At 30.7% G+C, this 16147-nt stretch overlaps 1 protein-coding gene across 8 annotated transcripts in view; it reads right to left on the bottom strand.

The window, feature by feature from the left end:
* spir (spire type actin nucleation factor) overlaps positions 1-16147 on the bottom strand; it is a 46851-nt gene that overhangs the window by 21658 nt on the left and 9046 nt on the right. For 6 of the 8 annotated variants that reach the window (XM_067352087.1, XM_067352086.1, XM_067352088.1 and 3 more), the window contains 6 exons: positions 15532-15744; positions 14496-14525; positions 13782-14039; positions 13515-13656; positions 8830-9135; positions 6990-7114 (listed from right to left, as the gene is read on the bottom strand). In XM_067352087.1, coding sequence (XP_067208188.1) covers positions 6990-7114; positions 8830-9135; positions 13515-13656; positions 13782-14039; positions 14496-14525; positions 15532-15744 — 1074 coding nt within the window. The remainder of the gene's footprint in view (positions 1-6989; positions 7115-8829; positions 9136-13514; positions 13657-13781; positions 14040-14495; positions 14526-15531; positions 15745-16147) is intronic. The other 2 variants (XM_067352090.1, XM_067352089.1) reach the window with 2 other exon arrangements.

Below are 16147 nucleotides of genomic sequence, written 5' to 3'. Positions count from 1 at the left end.
CGATTTTTATTTTTTTCCATTGATTTAATTTTTTACATTTGATTAAAATAAAATTATAAGAAAAGAAAATTATAAGAAAAGCAATTTTTTCTAAAAAAAAATGTAAATAAATTTTTTAAATTACATGTATGTATAGGATACCTCGACAAGATCAATAATTTGGGGGAGGGTCCCGTTTGCCTACAAATTGATTGCCTATAGTATCAATTGCCGACATCTCGTTTGTCCACATTTCGTTTGCACACAAAATTTATTGCCTACAATACGATTGCCTACAAGCTCTATTGTACACAAATAAAAATAAGAGACAAACGTACGTTTGCACATACGACACTATTGCGCACAAGTCACATTGCACACATAATATTATTGCCTACAAGCTCCATTGCGCACAAATAAAAATTAAGAGACGAACGTACGTTTGCACACACGACACTATTGTGCACAGGTCACATTGCACATATAATATCATTGCCTACAGTACGATTGCTTACAAGCTCTATTGCGCATAAATAAAAAATTAAGCAAGGTCTACCCCCATCGCCCGGTGCTTTGGATGCAAAACTAGGATTATAATTATACGGTTTCACATGGGTTTGCAATTTTCCGCGCAAAGCAAGGTCTACTCTCATCGCCCGGTGCTTTGGATGCAAAACTAGGTCTATAATTATACGGTTCCACCGGGCGGTGGAGGTAGATTTTGCTTTGCGCGGAAAGTTGCAAACCCATGTGGAACCGTATAATTATACACGTAGACCTAGTTTTGCATCCAAAGCATCGGGCGATGGGGATAGACCTTGCTTTGTGCGGAAAGTTGCAAACCCATGTAAAACTGTATAATTATAGACCTAGTTTTGCATCCAAAGCACTGGGTGATGGGGGTAGACCTTGCTTAATTTTTTTATTTGTGCGCAATAGAGCTTGTAGGCAATCGTACTGTAAGCAATAAATTTTGTGTGCAAACGTACGTTCATCTCTTCATTTTTATTTATGCGCAATAGAGCTTGTAGGCAATCGTACTGTAGGCAATAATATTATGTGCAATGTGATTTGTGCGCAATAATGTCGTGTGTGCAAACGAGTTCGGCCTTTAATTTTTTAGTTGTGCACAAAACAGTTTGTGGGCAATCGATCTGTAGGCAATAATTTTTGTCTGCTAACGAAATGTGGACAAACGAGATGTCGGCAATCGATACTATAGGCAATCAATTTGTAGGCAAACGGGGCCTTCCTTAATTTGGCAATCAGAAATAGATCAGATAAAAATATCAGATTATATCTCTTAATAAATAAATAAATTTAGATTAAAATTTTTTCTTCTCCAACCAGTCATCCAGACCATTGAATTACCGGTTCATTTGATAATATCTTATTGTTAGATATATGGTATCTTAGAGTAGGATTTAAAAGAGTAGGATAAAAAAATCTTAGATTTTTTAATTTTAAAATATTTTTTTAGATTTCTCTATTTGTATTATTTTTTGTAAAAAAATTTTGCAAATTAAGTAAAACAAACAATTTTGAGAAAAACATAATTAATCTGAAGAAACGATTTAAAATTAAAAAATTCTATTTAGTTTAAGATAAAGATTGCCCCGTGACAGTACGGCAAGCAGTAACATTAATTTTGAGAAATTGAAGACTATTTATAAGAAAAATAAGAAAAAGAGATCATACAACTTTTAACAGAAAAGTTAAGCAACAATAAACCACGTGTCACTAAACACAAAAAAAATAATAGACAAAATTATTTAATTTCTTTCTGAAAAAATTTGATAATTTATTTTTATTACTTATTTTAATCCAGTTGATTTTATCCTATTTTTTAAATTTATTGCTATCAATAAAATAACAAATTATATTAATTATTCATTTTTTTTAAATATAACTATATACTTTTTCATACGTCAAAAAATATCAAAAATCATATATTTCTTACGATTATATTGTTGAAATTAAACGGTCAATAATGCTGTGTTTTTTAAATGTTCATATATCTGTCTTCTGCATGCTCATTATTTTTCATTAAAGTCTTAAATGTAGTTTTCAAGATAAAATTAAAAATATGACGTTAACCTTAGTATGGTGTATGCAATACATGTTAAACGTACTAATTATAATTGCAATTATCTCAGTTTCTGAACGGTAAATTCTTTTTTTCTTGCAAGACCACTTAGGTGTTACTTTAATAAAAATATAGTGAAAATTTGGATCAATTTGTAAGAAATTAATTTTATGAGACAACTACCTTAAGACAACAAAAAATTCACATATAAAATTGAAATATGTTATAATTTAAAAATTATATAATTCCAGACAGCACGCATGTCTTAAAGATATGTAAATATGTCTAAAAGATGACGTCTTTTGGATAACTTTCAGATATCTAAGACATGCGTGCTGTCTGAGATTATAAGTTAAAAAATCTTAGTTTGTGGCAAGGTTTTTCGATATGCTATTCAAAAATGTATCGCATTATTCTAATCTTCGATTAATATAAAAATGATTAAAAAATTATGAAAATCTACTAATTGTAAGTAGTGTAAAGTTATTAAATCAAACAAAATATACTAAATTATTTTAAAAAAATTTTTTTGGACCCTAAGTTTAAGATAGATATCTTTGCAAGAGTGCGTCGTATATATTAGATCTATAACTTGAAATCCGCCGTCTAGCGATAAATAGCTGTAACTTTGACAATCTGTAATGGCTGATGGCTGAACAAGGCATCATTTATAGTTTTGACATCTGTCAACAATATTCAATATATAAAAGTTTGTGTTTGTGACAACAACATAGTTTTTTACTGGAAAGAAAATGTCTGAATTTCAACCAAATAAGCATTATTGCGCGAAGCTTTGCTTTTCTGTTTCAATTTGAAGAAAACTGCTGCTGAATCTCATCGAATGCTTGTTGAAGCTTATAGGGAACTTGCTCTATCGGAAACAACTTGCAAGGAATGGTTTCGACGATTCAAACTTGGTGATTTTGACACGAATGATAAAGAACGTCCAGGACAGCAAAAAAAATTTGAAGATACAGAACTGCAAGCATTGGTGGATGAAGATCCATGTCAAACACAAAATCAATTTGCAAAAACGTTAGATGTTACTGAAGCAGCCATTTCCAAGCGTTTAAAAGCCATACAAGGAAGGAAAATGGATGCCATATGAACTGAAAGAAAGAGACATCGAAAGGCGAAAAACCATGAAATGAAAACCGAAATGCTGCTTGCCAGGCAAAAAAGAAAGGGGTTTTTGCATCGAATTGTGACTGGCGATGAAAAGTGGATCTATTTCGATAACCCCAAACGCCGAAAAACCATTTGCGACCCAGGCCAACCATCGACATCGACGCCAAAACGTAATATTCATGGTAAGAAGGCTATGCTCTGTATTTGGTGGGACCAGAAGGGTATATTATGAGATACTGAAACCTGGTCAAACAGTCACAGGGGATCTCTACCAACAACAAATAATTCGTTTGAGCCGAGCATTGCGCGAAAAACGACCAGAATATGAGACAAGACAGCATAAAGTGATCTTGCTTCATGACAACGCTTGACTTCACGTCACTAAGGCTGTCAAGGAAACATTGGAAGTACTTCGCTGGGAAGTGCTACCATACAGCTTATTCAGCAGACTGTGCCCCTTCCGACTATCACTTGTTTCAGACCGATGTGAACTTGGCGCCCAACTTTATTTAAAAAAAAAATCACTAATCTAGTTCGTTTGTACTTCGTTTGTACCTGTTTGTACCGCTTCTTATTTCGTTTGTACCTCAAAGGGTAAAAAAATACAAGGGGGTGAAAAAATGGCCAGCGCCCGATTACAAGATTTTTAAATTTCGTTTATGCCATTCAAAAGAGAATCGTTTGTACCCGTTTGTACCTCTTTTGATTTTGTTTGTACCTCAAAGGGTTCGAAGATACAGCGTTTTTCAGTTTCAGCCTAACCCTTCTATAGGGAACTTAGCCATTTTACAAGATATCGAGAAACGGCCAACGGCATTCGAAAGTTAATCGTTTGTACCCGTTTGTACCTCTTTTGTTTTTGTTTGTACCTCAAAGGGTTCGAAGATACAGCGTTTTTCAGTTTCAGCCTAACCCTTCTATAGGGAACTTAGCCATTTTACAAGATATCGAGAAACGGCCAACGGCATTCGAAAGAGAATCGTTTGTACCCGTTTGTACCTCTTTTGTTTTCGTTTGTACCTCAAAGGGTTCGAAGATACAGCGTTCTTCAGTTTCAGCCTAACCCTTCTATAGGGAACTTAGCCATTTTACAAGATATCGAGAAACGGTCAACGGCATTCGAAAGAGAATTGTTTGTACCCGTTTGTACCTCTTTTGTTTTCGTTTGTACCTCAAAGGGTTCGAAGATACAGCGTTCTTCAGTTTCAGCCTAACCCTTTTATAGGGAACTTAGCCATTTTACAAGATATCGAGAAACGACCAACGGCATTCGAAAGAGAATCGTTTGTATTCGTTTGTACCACTTTTGTTTTCGTTTGTACCTCAAAGGGTTCGAAGATACAGCGTTCTTCAGTTTCAGCCTAACCCTTTTATAGGGAACTTAGCCATTTTACAAGATATCGAGAAACGACCAACGGCATTCGAAAGAGAATTGTTTGTATTCGTTTGTACCACTTTTGTTTTCGTTTATACCTCAAAGGGTTCGAAGATACAGCGTTCTTCAGTTTCAGCCTAACCCTTTTATAGGGAACTTAGCCATTTTACAAGATATCGAGAAACGGCCAACGGCATTCGAAAGAGAATCGTTTGTACCCGTTTGTACCTCTTTTGTTTTCGTTTGTACCTCAAAGGGTTTGAAGATACAGCGTTCTTCAGTTTCAGCCTAACCCTTGTATAGGGAACTTAGCCATTTTACAAGATATCGAGAAACGGCCAACGGCATTCGAAAGAGAATCGTTTGTACATAAAATGTTAACATTAAAAAATATTATAAGTCCAAAAATTTATTTAACAGGTTTCGTTAATCTAGACATAAAACATTTTTCATTAATTTCTAAGTATTTTCATCCTAAGTGTATCAATAATTAAAATTATTCCACTATTATATTCATCTTTATTTATAGTATAACACAGTAACGTAATACAATATTTAAAGTAAACGATCAATATTCAAAATATTATTTTAAGTTAATTTTAAGTTGATTTCACACAAAGAAATTGATTACGTGTTATAAAAAATTTGAAACGCAGTTAACTTTAAGCGTGAAGGCACTAATAACCGCTTGTTTATGTTAAAACTGAAAAACGCTGTATCTCCGAACCCTTTGAGATACAAATGAAAACAAAAGAGGTACAAACGGATACAAACGATTCTCTTTTAAATGCCGTTGGCCGTTTCTCGATATCTTGTAAAATGGCTAAGTTCCCTATAAAAGGGTTAGGCTGAAACTGAAGAACGCTGTATCTTTGAACTCTTTGAGGTACAAACGAAAACAAAAGTGGTACAAACGAATACAAACGATTCTCTTTCGAATGCCGTTAGTCGTTTCTCGATATCTTGTAAAATGGCTAAGTTCCCTATAAAAGGGTTAGGCTGAAACTGAAGAACGCTGTATCTTCGAACCCTTTGAGGTACAAACGAAAACAAAAGTGGTACAAACGAATACAAACGATTCTCTTTCGAATGCCGTTGGTCGTTTCTCGATATCTTGTAAAATGGCTAAGTTCCCTATAAAAAGGTTAGGCTGAAACTGAAGAACGCTGTATCTTCGAACCCTTTGAGGTACAAACGAAAACAAAAGAGGTACAAACGGGTACAAACGATTCTCTTTCGAATGGCATAAACGAAATTTAAAAATCTTGTAATCGGGCGCTGGCCATTTTTTCACCCCCTTGTATTTTTTTACCTTTTGAGGTACAAACGAAATAAGAAGCGGTACAAACAGGTACAAACGAAGTACAAACGAACTAGATTAGTGATTTTTTTTTTTAAATAAAGTTGGGCGCCAAGTTCACATCGGTCTTGTTTCAGTCGATGGCACACGCACTTGCTGAGGAACACTTCAACTCTTATGAAAGCGTCGAAAAATGGGTCTCTGATTGGATAGCCTCTAAAGATGAGTCGTTCTTTTGCCGTGGAATCTGCTTATTGCCAGAAAGATGGAAAAAAGTCATATCTAACGATGGCCAATACTTTGATTAATGTATTTTTTTCATTTGTTTCTTAAATAAAGGCTTAATTTTTGCGAAAAAGACGGGTTTCAAGTTATAGACGTAATAAAAAGATGTCATATACAGAGTACCTGAGAGAGATTACGAAACCTCTCGTGGGCGGTTAAAACATAATAAACTGAACAAGAAAATCTTTTACCGTTTTGCAATTTTCGCAATAATTATTGAGATAATAATTAAAAAGCATTGACAAATAAGCACGCGTTTTGTGTAGCTAAATCATAGGATGTACGCTCTAGGCGTGACAGCGACGACGGTCACACAGCAACGAAAACTTTGATCGCTTGGCGAGGACAAAAGTAACATGCGAGCAGCGAGCGGGCAGAAACTTTACTTTTCGTTGCCGTGCGACACTTACCGCTGGCATGCCTACATTTCATAGTCTTGCCGTGCGAATTGCGCTCTCATTCGCCAATCCTTTTTAATAATTATCTCAATAATTACTGAAAAAATTGTATAACAGTAAAGGACTTTCTTGTTCAGTTTGCGTTTTATTCACTTACGAGAGGTTTTGTAATCTTTCTCGACACCCTGTATATATTTATATGGGATTATTTTTACTTAGTCTCTACTCATGCTGCTGAAGTTGCCCTTTACCCTGTATATTTTAATTTCCTCGAAAATTATTTGAAAATTACTTTTTAAACCTTGTATTTAAATCAAACTTTCATAAATGTTAATAAATAACTGTTATTATTTTAAATTAACTCTTATCACTTTAAATAAAGATAGAGAGCAAATAGCAATTCTGTATATGCTTCAGTTACATAATATGAAAATAAACCTTTAAATCGAAATCAACAGGTATCACTTTTTTGGGTCGTCTGACAGCATCCAGATTTCTCCCAGGTGGTTTTGGTACCATTGATGAATCATGTTCTTTGATATTTTCACCGTTCTGCATTATATCTAAAAAATCACAAACAATTTATTTCAAACGTAATAAGATATTCTAAATTAGTATTAAAAACGCAAGTTAAATTTATTAAAATTATTATTACCATATAATAAAATAAAAATAATAATGTTAACTATTATTTTTATTTTATTATATGATAATGGCGTGATGATTTCGGAATAAAAAAAAATTATGTAATAGATTTATTGAGACATAAATATGCAGAATGACAATGATTTTATGATCATTAAACGTTGAACTTTTTACGATCACAACCGCAGAAAGAGAAGATACGGATTAAGGATTAAAAGAATAGTGTCATATAACTAAAAAAAAATTGTGTATTTCAAACTTCTCAAATAAAAAAAAATAATTTACAACATTAACACAAATAGAAACACTTTTAAATATTAAATAAATAAAATTAGAAAAGTCGTGCCCAAAATAAGTTTCCAAAATATGGATACAGAAGGACACAAAATAAAAAGTAACCTAAAGTGGAATCATATTTCCACTATATCAACATCATTGATTATAAATAACTAAATAAATAATCATTAAATTTAGAAAATGTAACCTTTTAAAAATTTTTTTTTAAATATAGTGTTATTTGAAAAATTTAAATTGATCTTGATCCTGTGCGAGCATATGTGTGTATATGTTAATGTTTAGGAAATTTACTACATATCATACAATCAATAAAAAAAAGCAAAAAAAAAATCGCTACTATATCGCTAAATAATAATTAAAGATTGGTTTATTTCTTTAAGAAATTATATATATATACACTCACCCGCAAAAAAAACGGGCCACCAAACTTTAACACAATTTTTTAACATCTTTGAATAGCGATAACTCAGCAAAAAATCATCGTATTGGGATGAAAAAAATCGCAAATTAAAGCTTGAACATTCCTCTTAACAGACAAAAAAACCAAAATTGAGTTATGCAAAATGTTTTACAAAATGGCGAACCTTGAAGATAGACTTTAAGATATAAAAAAAAATTTTTTTTTTTAAACTATTGCAAAAAAGATTTAAGATTTAAAGTTTACACTTTAATTTCCTTTTTAAAATGTTTTCCACGATAATTTGTTTCTGAATTACAGATTTTACAAAAAAAAGTTGTCCATTTTATAACGTTTTTTTCAAAACGATATAACTTTATTAAAAAAGATCGTAGAAAATTTTTTAAAATATGGATTTGTTAAGAAAATGAGCTTAAAAATGCATACATTTTTGTATTTAGCAGTCGACTTTTTTGAGTAATGCAATAGTTTAAAAAAAAAATTTTTTTTTATTTCTTAAAGTCTATCTTCAAGGTTCGCCATTTTGTAAAACATTTTGCATAACTCAATTTTGTTTTTTTTTTTGGTTGTTAAGAGGAATGTTCAAGCTTTAATTTGCGATTTTTTTCATCCCAATACGATGATTTTTTGCTGAGTTATTGCTATTCAAAGATGTTAAAAAATTGTGCTAAAGTTTGGTGGCCCGTTTTTTTTTGCGGATGAGTGTATGTATATATATATATATATATTATTTTTATAAAGGTTGTCAAATATTTTAACTTAACTTTATGCAAAATTTATTCCATAAACTTCTCAAAAATAGTATTTATATCATGAAACTAGATAAATGCAACTGACAGATAAAGGTTTTGAATTATATCATTGTACAAATATTGATTTTTACACTTATTGTATGAAGATGAGGAATGATGTGATTACCTGTAACCATAATGCGCCTTCTAAACGACTTACGATTCCTATTGGAAGGTAAGACCCTGATGTCGGGTCGTTCTTTGGTGATTCTTTGTCGTGGATGCGGCACCGGCGGAATATCTTGTCGCTTGCGACTTGCTGTCGCCAAGACATTATTGCCGTCCCCAGTTGCCGATGTTGCCATTGTCGTCTTCTGATCCTCCGACTGCAACCATTGAGCTGCAACATCCTGCGCCGACTCTTGCTCCTGTTCCGGCCGCGACGGCGGCACTTCTCCAAGAACTATCATGTGAGATTCGCCGCTTGCGTCACCTGAAAAAATTCAGATTATAATTCACAAGATAATACTTATTCAATTTTCAGTTTCAATTCCCGAGACAATTAATCTTTTAATTTTTTATTTATTGTTCTTATAAATATAATTTTATCGATTATATTGTGCAATTTTTTATAAAGTAAAAGGTTTAGAAAGTGACAGTTTTATTAAAAAAACGGAACATTTCATTTTTATTAAATTATTTTTTTTTAGTGAGAATTATTTAAAGAGCTTAATCCTTTAATTACTGAAAAATAAATAAATCCTTAAATAATTCCGAAATTTTTAAATTTATAACTTAAAGCTTGAGTTAAACATCTTAGATGTACAAATTTTTAGATTTTTTTAATCCAAAAATTAACTTGTGGCCAAAGTTCTAATTACAAAAAATATTCCATATAATATTCTATATACAATATATGTGTACATGTATTCGTTCAATACAGACTGCCAATTTAAAGTTCTACAGCTAATTGATAGAATATCTTAATAAATTCTCTTGAACATGAGATTAAAACACCTTTTGTTCGTGCCCCACTTATAAAAGATTTCTATATATATACTGGGTGTCCCACCAAAAGTGGCCACCCCCTTTTATCTTTTAAATTAAAAGAGATAGACCATAACAAATATATATCAAATTAAATGGTTCAAACTGAACTCTATTGTGAGTATAATAGTTGCTTACAAAAGCTATTTGTGTTAACGGAGAGGTATGCATAATTTTTTTATAATAATGTGAATATTTTGATGCAAGAAAAGTTGTAGCGCTATTTGAAAAGAATACAACGATGTATGATTTAATATAAATATTTTACATATTATACAAGTTTTATCGGCTTGAAATATCGCGGGCGACGTCTACCTTTTCACTTTCGGTCCTGCGATATGGCCAACTTCTGACTCGTGCGTTAGAGATTGATGTATGTCAATTGAAATTGTAGCGCTGTTAATTATTAATTAATTATTAAAGTTGGCCATATCGCAGGGCCGAAAGTGAAAAGGTAGACGTCGCCCGCGATATTTCAAGCCGATAAAACTCGTATAATATGTAAAATATTTATATTAAATCATACATCGTTGTATTCTTTTCAAACAGTGCTACAATTTTTCTTACATCAAAATATCCACATTATTATAAAAAAATTATGCATACCTTTTCGTTCGTTAACACGAATAGCTTTTGTAAGCAACTATTATACTTACAATAGAGTTCAGTTTGAACCATTTAATTTGATATATATTTGTTATGGTCTATCTCTTTTCATTTAAAAGATAAAAGGGGGTGGCCACTTTTGGTGGGACATCCTGTATATATATATAATTTGTATAGAATGAACAATCAAATGTTCACATTTTCGACACTTTTTTCAAACCACAATAGCTCTCTCAAATTCAGATTTCATTAGATTATTCCTAAAAGTAGATTCGTGCGTTGAAAACATCAATCAATTATCTTACCGATTTCTGGACATTACGAGAACACGATGAATTTGAATAATATGAATTTCACTCAGAAGACGCGTATTAGTGCAACAATAATTGTTCGAAACAAGAGAAAATTCGCGAGGAAGAATTGATAACTACATTGGAGTACCACGATGACGTTTCGAGTAACGTCAGTTCACCTTTGCACGCTTTCAGTTATTGATCGCGTCTACATCATGTCTGGATATCCTCTCTTCCTTTCCCTCTTTCCCTGTTCTGCTCTGCTCTGCGCCCGTAGCGCCTCAAATCGTGATTCACCCTATTACGCTGAAGAACGTATCAAGTTTTCGAATTTGAATTTGCGAATCGAGAAATTTATATAACTTTATTAAATCAAGAAATTTATTAAATTTTTAACTATTAAAAAATAAAATTGTTTTATTACCAAAAATGATAACTAAAAAAAATTAAATTTACGTAAAGATTACTTTTTGTTTGCTCTTTTGGAACACTGTATTTAAATGTATTCAGCAGTTAAAATTTTAAAATATTTCTAATCATGAATTAACACGTGTAAATTAAAGATTTGATAACAAATTTTATATGAAACATTTTTATAAAAGAAATTATTTTAGAAATATTTACTTTAAAAATTAAAAAATGTAAATCTTATAATTTAAAAATAAAAAATAGAAAATTTCAAGTTAAACATAATTAAATTAAAAAATAATTGTTAAAATTTAATTTAAATGTCACACATAAATCAAAATTTTGGGACAAAAAATTTTGTTTTGTGAAAACTATCCTCTTGAATAAAAAAATTTTAATTTAATATTAGATTCAAATTCAGCGAGCCTAAAAACTTTCAAATACCACATATTTTGCAAACATCCTATAGTAAAAAATATTTTTTTAATAACGCATATGTGCTATTAACAATTAACAAGTTAAAATTTATATAAAAAATAAATTGCTTCCAAATAATAAAATTGATATATAAAATTAATCGCTTTCAAATAATAAAGAAGCTCTTAGACTTCGAGTGCACGGGCAATTTAAATCGCGCCACTGAGTAGCGCGATCGAGTAACATCTCCGATTTTTCATATATTTATATTAGATCTTGGTACACGAAAATCGGAGATGCTACTCGATCGCGCTACTCAGTGGCGCGATTTAAATCGCCCGTGTACTCGAAGCCTTAAGGTATCAAATAATTGAAGGATCCAAAGATTGTTAAAACATACAAATATTTAAAAAAGTACACAATTAACATTTTATGCAACGCCGACTTCTCACAAGTGCTTTACTTTTAACAATTGTTTTTATATCAGATTTATATCCACCGAAATAATAGGGGTTAAGTACATATTATAGATTTAATTTCAACTTGTACACGAACATTAGTGTTATGCTGCAATCATATCAATCAAAACATATTATGACCAATTCATGTATATGTAATTAACAACGGATAAAATATTTCCCAATAAATAAAAGCAACATACTTATTATAAGTTCTTTACGCTTCTCAATTTCTTTGTTGCAATTTCAAAAGTCTAGGGAAAAGGGGGCAGTCCCATTCTCTCCAGAAATTTCGGAAATAGTAATTAATCTAAATAAAAATAATTTTGATACACGCAGCAAAGAGCTCTGAGAAAGTTTGAAGTATTTTATAATTATTTGGTTTAGAATTATTACCCTATCATTAACTGGTCGACAATAAAAGACCTCATAATAGGAATTTAAAATTCAGAAGTAGAAGGAGCCATGGTCCCTCTAGAAAAATTTCCTAGTTAGGCTAATGCTCTTAAAATGTCTATTTAAGTGAACATGATTTGTCAGATTCGTGCTTATTTATTGTACGAGTTTAAACTTGAATTTAAAGCTTCAAAGGTTGACCGAAAAATTTACTCTGCATTTGAAGAGTATGCAAAAAAAACCGTTCGACATTGGTTTTAAAAATTTGCATCAGGGGGTTAAATCAGGGGTTAAATCAGGGGAAAATGGTCAGACATGTCTGAATAATGACGAATTGAAAGTAGCAGTTGGAGGCAAGTTCGAAATTAACGTATCAAGAGTTTGCAATTACATTCAATGTAAGTGATGAAACCATAAGATTATATTTACATCTGTTCTTAAACAATTCCAAGAAATATAACTATCGAAAAACGGCAAGAACTGTTTTGGTTATCTAATATATACATATTGCACACCCACAAGAAAAGTAACACAAGTCGAAATTTTTCGAATTTTGTTTTATGTGCAAATTGTGTTTTAAATACATCGGCTTTCAACCAGGAAAAATGATTGAAGTTGAATTCAAATATTCTGTATTCAAATATCGCGTGAGTCCGCTATGTTTAATACTACCGTAAATAATTAATTTAAAAATTATTGTTTAACCATAGACATGGGAAATTATTTTCCGTAAAATCAAGCTTGCTTCAGACGATTTATAATTTGCGACAGAATTTGAGATAAAAACCAATTCATATTATTAATAGAAAACATTATTAACGCAATTCCTTCTTTCCTCTCCTGAACAATTTAATATTTTTCACGTATTACTTTCCTTGCGGGTGTGCGATATGCAGAACTGTTTTGTATACATGTGATATATAATGTGATATATAATGTGGTATGATAATACATGTAATATATATATATTAGGTAATGAAAATAGTTCTTGCCATTTTTCAATAGTCATATTTCTCGGAATTGTTTAGGAACAGATGTAAATGTAAACTAATGATTTCACTTACATTGAATGCAATTGTAAGTTCTTGGCACAATAATTTCGAACTTGTCTCGATTGCTACTTTAATTCGTCATTATTCGTACACATCAACAGTGTACTCTAATAGAATATAAAAATTTAATAAGATAAAATCATTATCGTTAAAATAGCAACGTCATCTACTAATATATAAAATGCATGGACTTACAAGTTAATGTTTCTTCGATCTTGGGAACATTTTGTCTCAAACCAGAAGACCTCAAGGGTTTTGGAGGCTTTTTTATGCTCTCCATGAGCAATTCTCTCAGAGTGCATTCCTTCTGTAATGGTCGTAATCGTCTTTCCGAGGCCTGCATAGTAAAACATAATAGACTATTATTTTTTTCAAACTCTACAAACATTTTTATAAATTTTTAATATTTAGTTTAAATATATAAAAGTTTTTAAGTACTTGGATTTTGAATACAAGTCTTGCCTTTTTCAGAGGTGGTCGACTTCGAATAAACTCAAGGATAATAGCGTGCGCGTCTTTCCTCGATGGTGTAGGTGGCGTTTTTCTGAGATGATATCGTCTTTCCCTAATGTCATCCATTAGAATCTCATACGGAGTCATCTTGTAGTCTGGGCGATTTCCTTGTTCACGCGAGAATGAACGTGAACCCAAACTAGCTTCCACCTTTTTCAATTTCACTCCTCGCCTCAATTCACTGATGACTTGAACCCAAAATCTAGCCTGACAATATATTCAATTACACTTTGGTATTATTGTGTAACTCAATATTACTAATTTACTCGATAAATTTTCGCAACGAAACATAGAGTATATGTAGCATTATTTCACTCTCTCATAACTCTTATAAAAATGCGGATATTTTTATTATATATTTCAAATGCAATACTATAATATTAATAAACATACTTCTAACTTGTTTGTAAATTATTTTTCGTGTGAAATTAATCAATCGCGTTCTCCAAAGTAAATAAAATATTAATCTACTAAAATAAAGCTTTATTTGTTCTACATACATGGCTAGGAAACTCAGTTATTATATTTCATGCATTTATCATGCTCAACATTACACTGATTCTACTTATTTTTGGACAGGTACGCTTAAATTTAAATAATAATATAATAATGTAACAACAAAAATGAATAATTGTATTAAATGTTATTTATAGATAAACATACTTGTATAGCCCTCCAAATTCTAACGTCCGTCTATAAGAATAAATATAATTAACAATTAAGAGGTTGTTTGTACATTATACATAATTGTCATCACATGTTGTTTATCATTTGATTTTTATATTGGTTTTCCAGTAAGAAGACAGAGATAGATATTGTGTCACACAATTGAACATGATGCATGGATGCTTGATTAAATTAAATGCCTTTTAATTTTCTACATAGTTGCTAGTTTGTGCTAAAGTTTTTTTATTCTCATCCATAAACTCTAATTTATACTCGTTATTTTTGTCTAAGGTAACTATGTGTAAGTTAAATATATTATTAATTGATATTAAAATAGATTATTTTTCTATTACAAGTAAAATGTAACTTAAAAATTCAACTTTTGACATAACGATAAGTTTCCTAATAATTTATCAATTACATCTTAATTTAATAAATTAAATTTTTAACAACAAACCAAAGATTACAGAGAAAACAGCTGATTTTTTTGCTATATAAAATTTTAACGTAAGTTTTTTAAATTATTAAAATTTACAGCCATGATTAGTCAATAAATGTTAAGCTTTCGCGGATGTGTCGACTTACGTCACGTAATGGTATCACTAAAGAAGTTCGACACTATTGTATTATTACTGTATTGACTATATTTCTAAGGTAAATTATAAAGTATAAAATATATTTGATATAAGTACAAGTTACACGATATATTTTTCATAAAGAGAAATTCTAAATTTTTATAGAGAGAAAATCAATTAATAAATTATCAAAGAAATCCATGATAAGGAAAGCAACCTGAAACTTGCTTGTTGAACAATAGATTTTTTTTCTAAAAGAGATTTAAAGCAAAAAAATGTATTGTTCAACAAGCAAGTTTCAGGTTGCTTTCCTTGTTATGGATTTCTTTGATAATTTATTAATCGATTTTCTCTCTATAAAAATTTAGAATTTCTCTTTATGAAAAATATATCATGCAACTTATCTTGTACTTATATCAAATATATTTTATACTTTATAATTTACTGAGAGAACTTACCCAATCATTAAAATCCAGTGTGTCGATATTTTGCAGCGAAGTTGAGTTACGATCAATGTCATTTGAATTGAATAAATTTTGTGATTGCTTATCCACAACCACTTTTTCCAGAAACTGAGAAAGATTAAGAGCTTCCTTTACGAATACTTGTATCACATTCCGATAATAATTATCCACATTTTCGTGCGAAGTTTGCACGTGCCGTGCGCATATCTGAAAAATAAATAAAATTTCTGCAGATTTTTGACGAATTAACGAGTGTTAGATTATAGAATTAATGTAATTAAGAAATTAAAAATTACAATTTTTTTTAAATTTTAATTAGCATCTTCATAAAACTATTTTAATTATTTAGGAAAAATTAATCTCACACATTTTTAAATTACTTATAATTTATTTTTTATTCTTAATTATTACTTTCTTGCCAATTTAGAAATTATTGTTATGTTAAAAATTAGAAAAGAATCTAGCTAATACAAAAGAATCTCTAGCTAATACAAAATATTCGTGATTATCCCAAGTATAAGATCTGCGATAATAAAGTTTTAGAAATTAATTCATAAAATATTTTATTTTAAAAATTACAGACGTCACAGCTTATAGAAAAAAAGTCGCA

The sequence above is a fragment of the Linepithema humile genome, chromosome 3 (assembly GCF_040581485.1).
Source record: "Linepithema humile isolate Giens D197 chromosome 3, Lhum_UNIL_v1.0, whole genome shotgun sequence".
Lineage (NCBI taxonomy): Eukaryota > Metazoa > Arthropoda > Insecta > Hymenoptera > Formicidae > Linepithema > Linepithema humile.
Note: the sequence above shows the minus strand (reverse complement) of the source record. Positions and strands in the feature narration are given on the sequence as shown.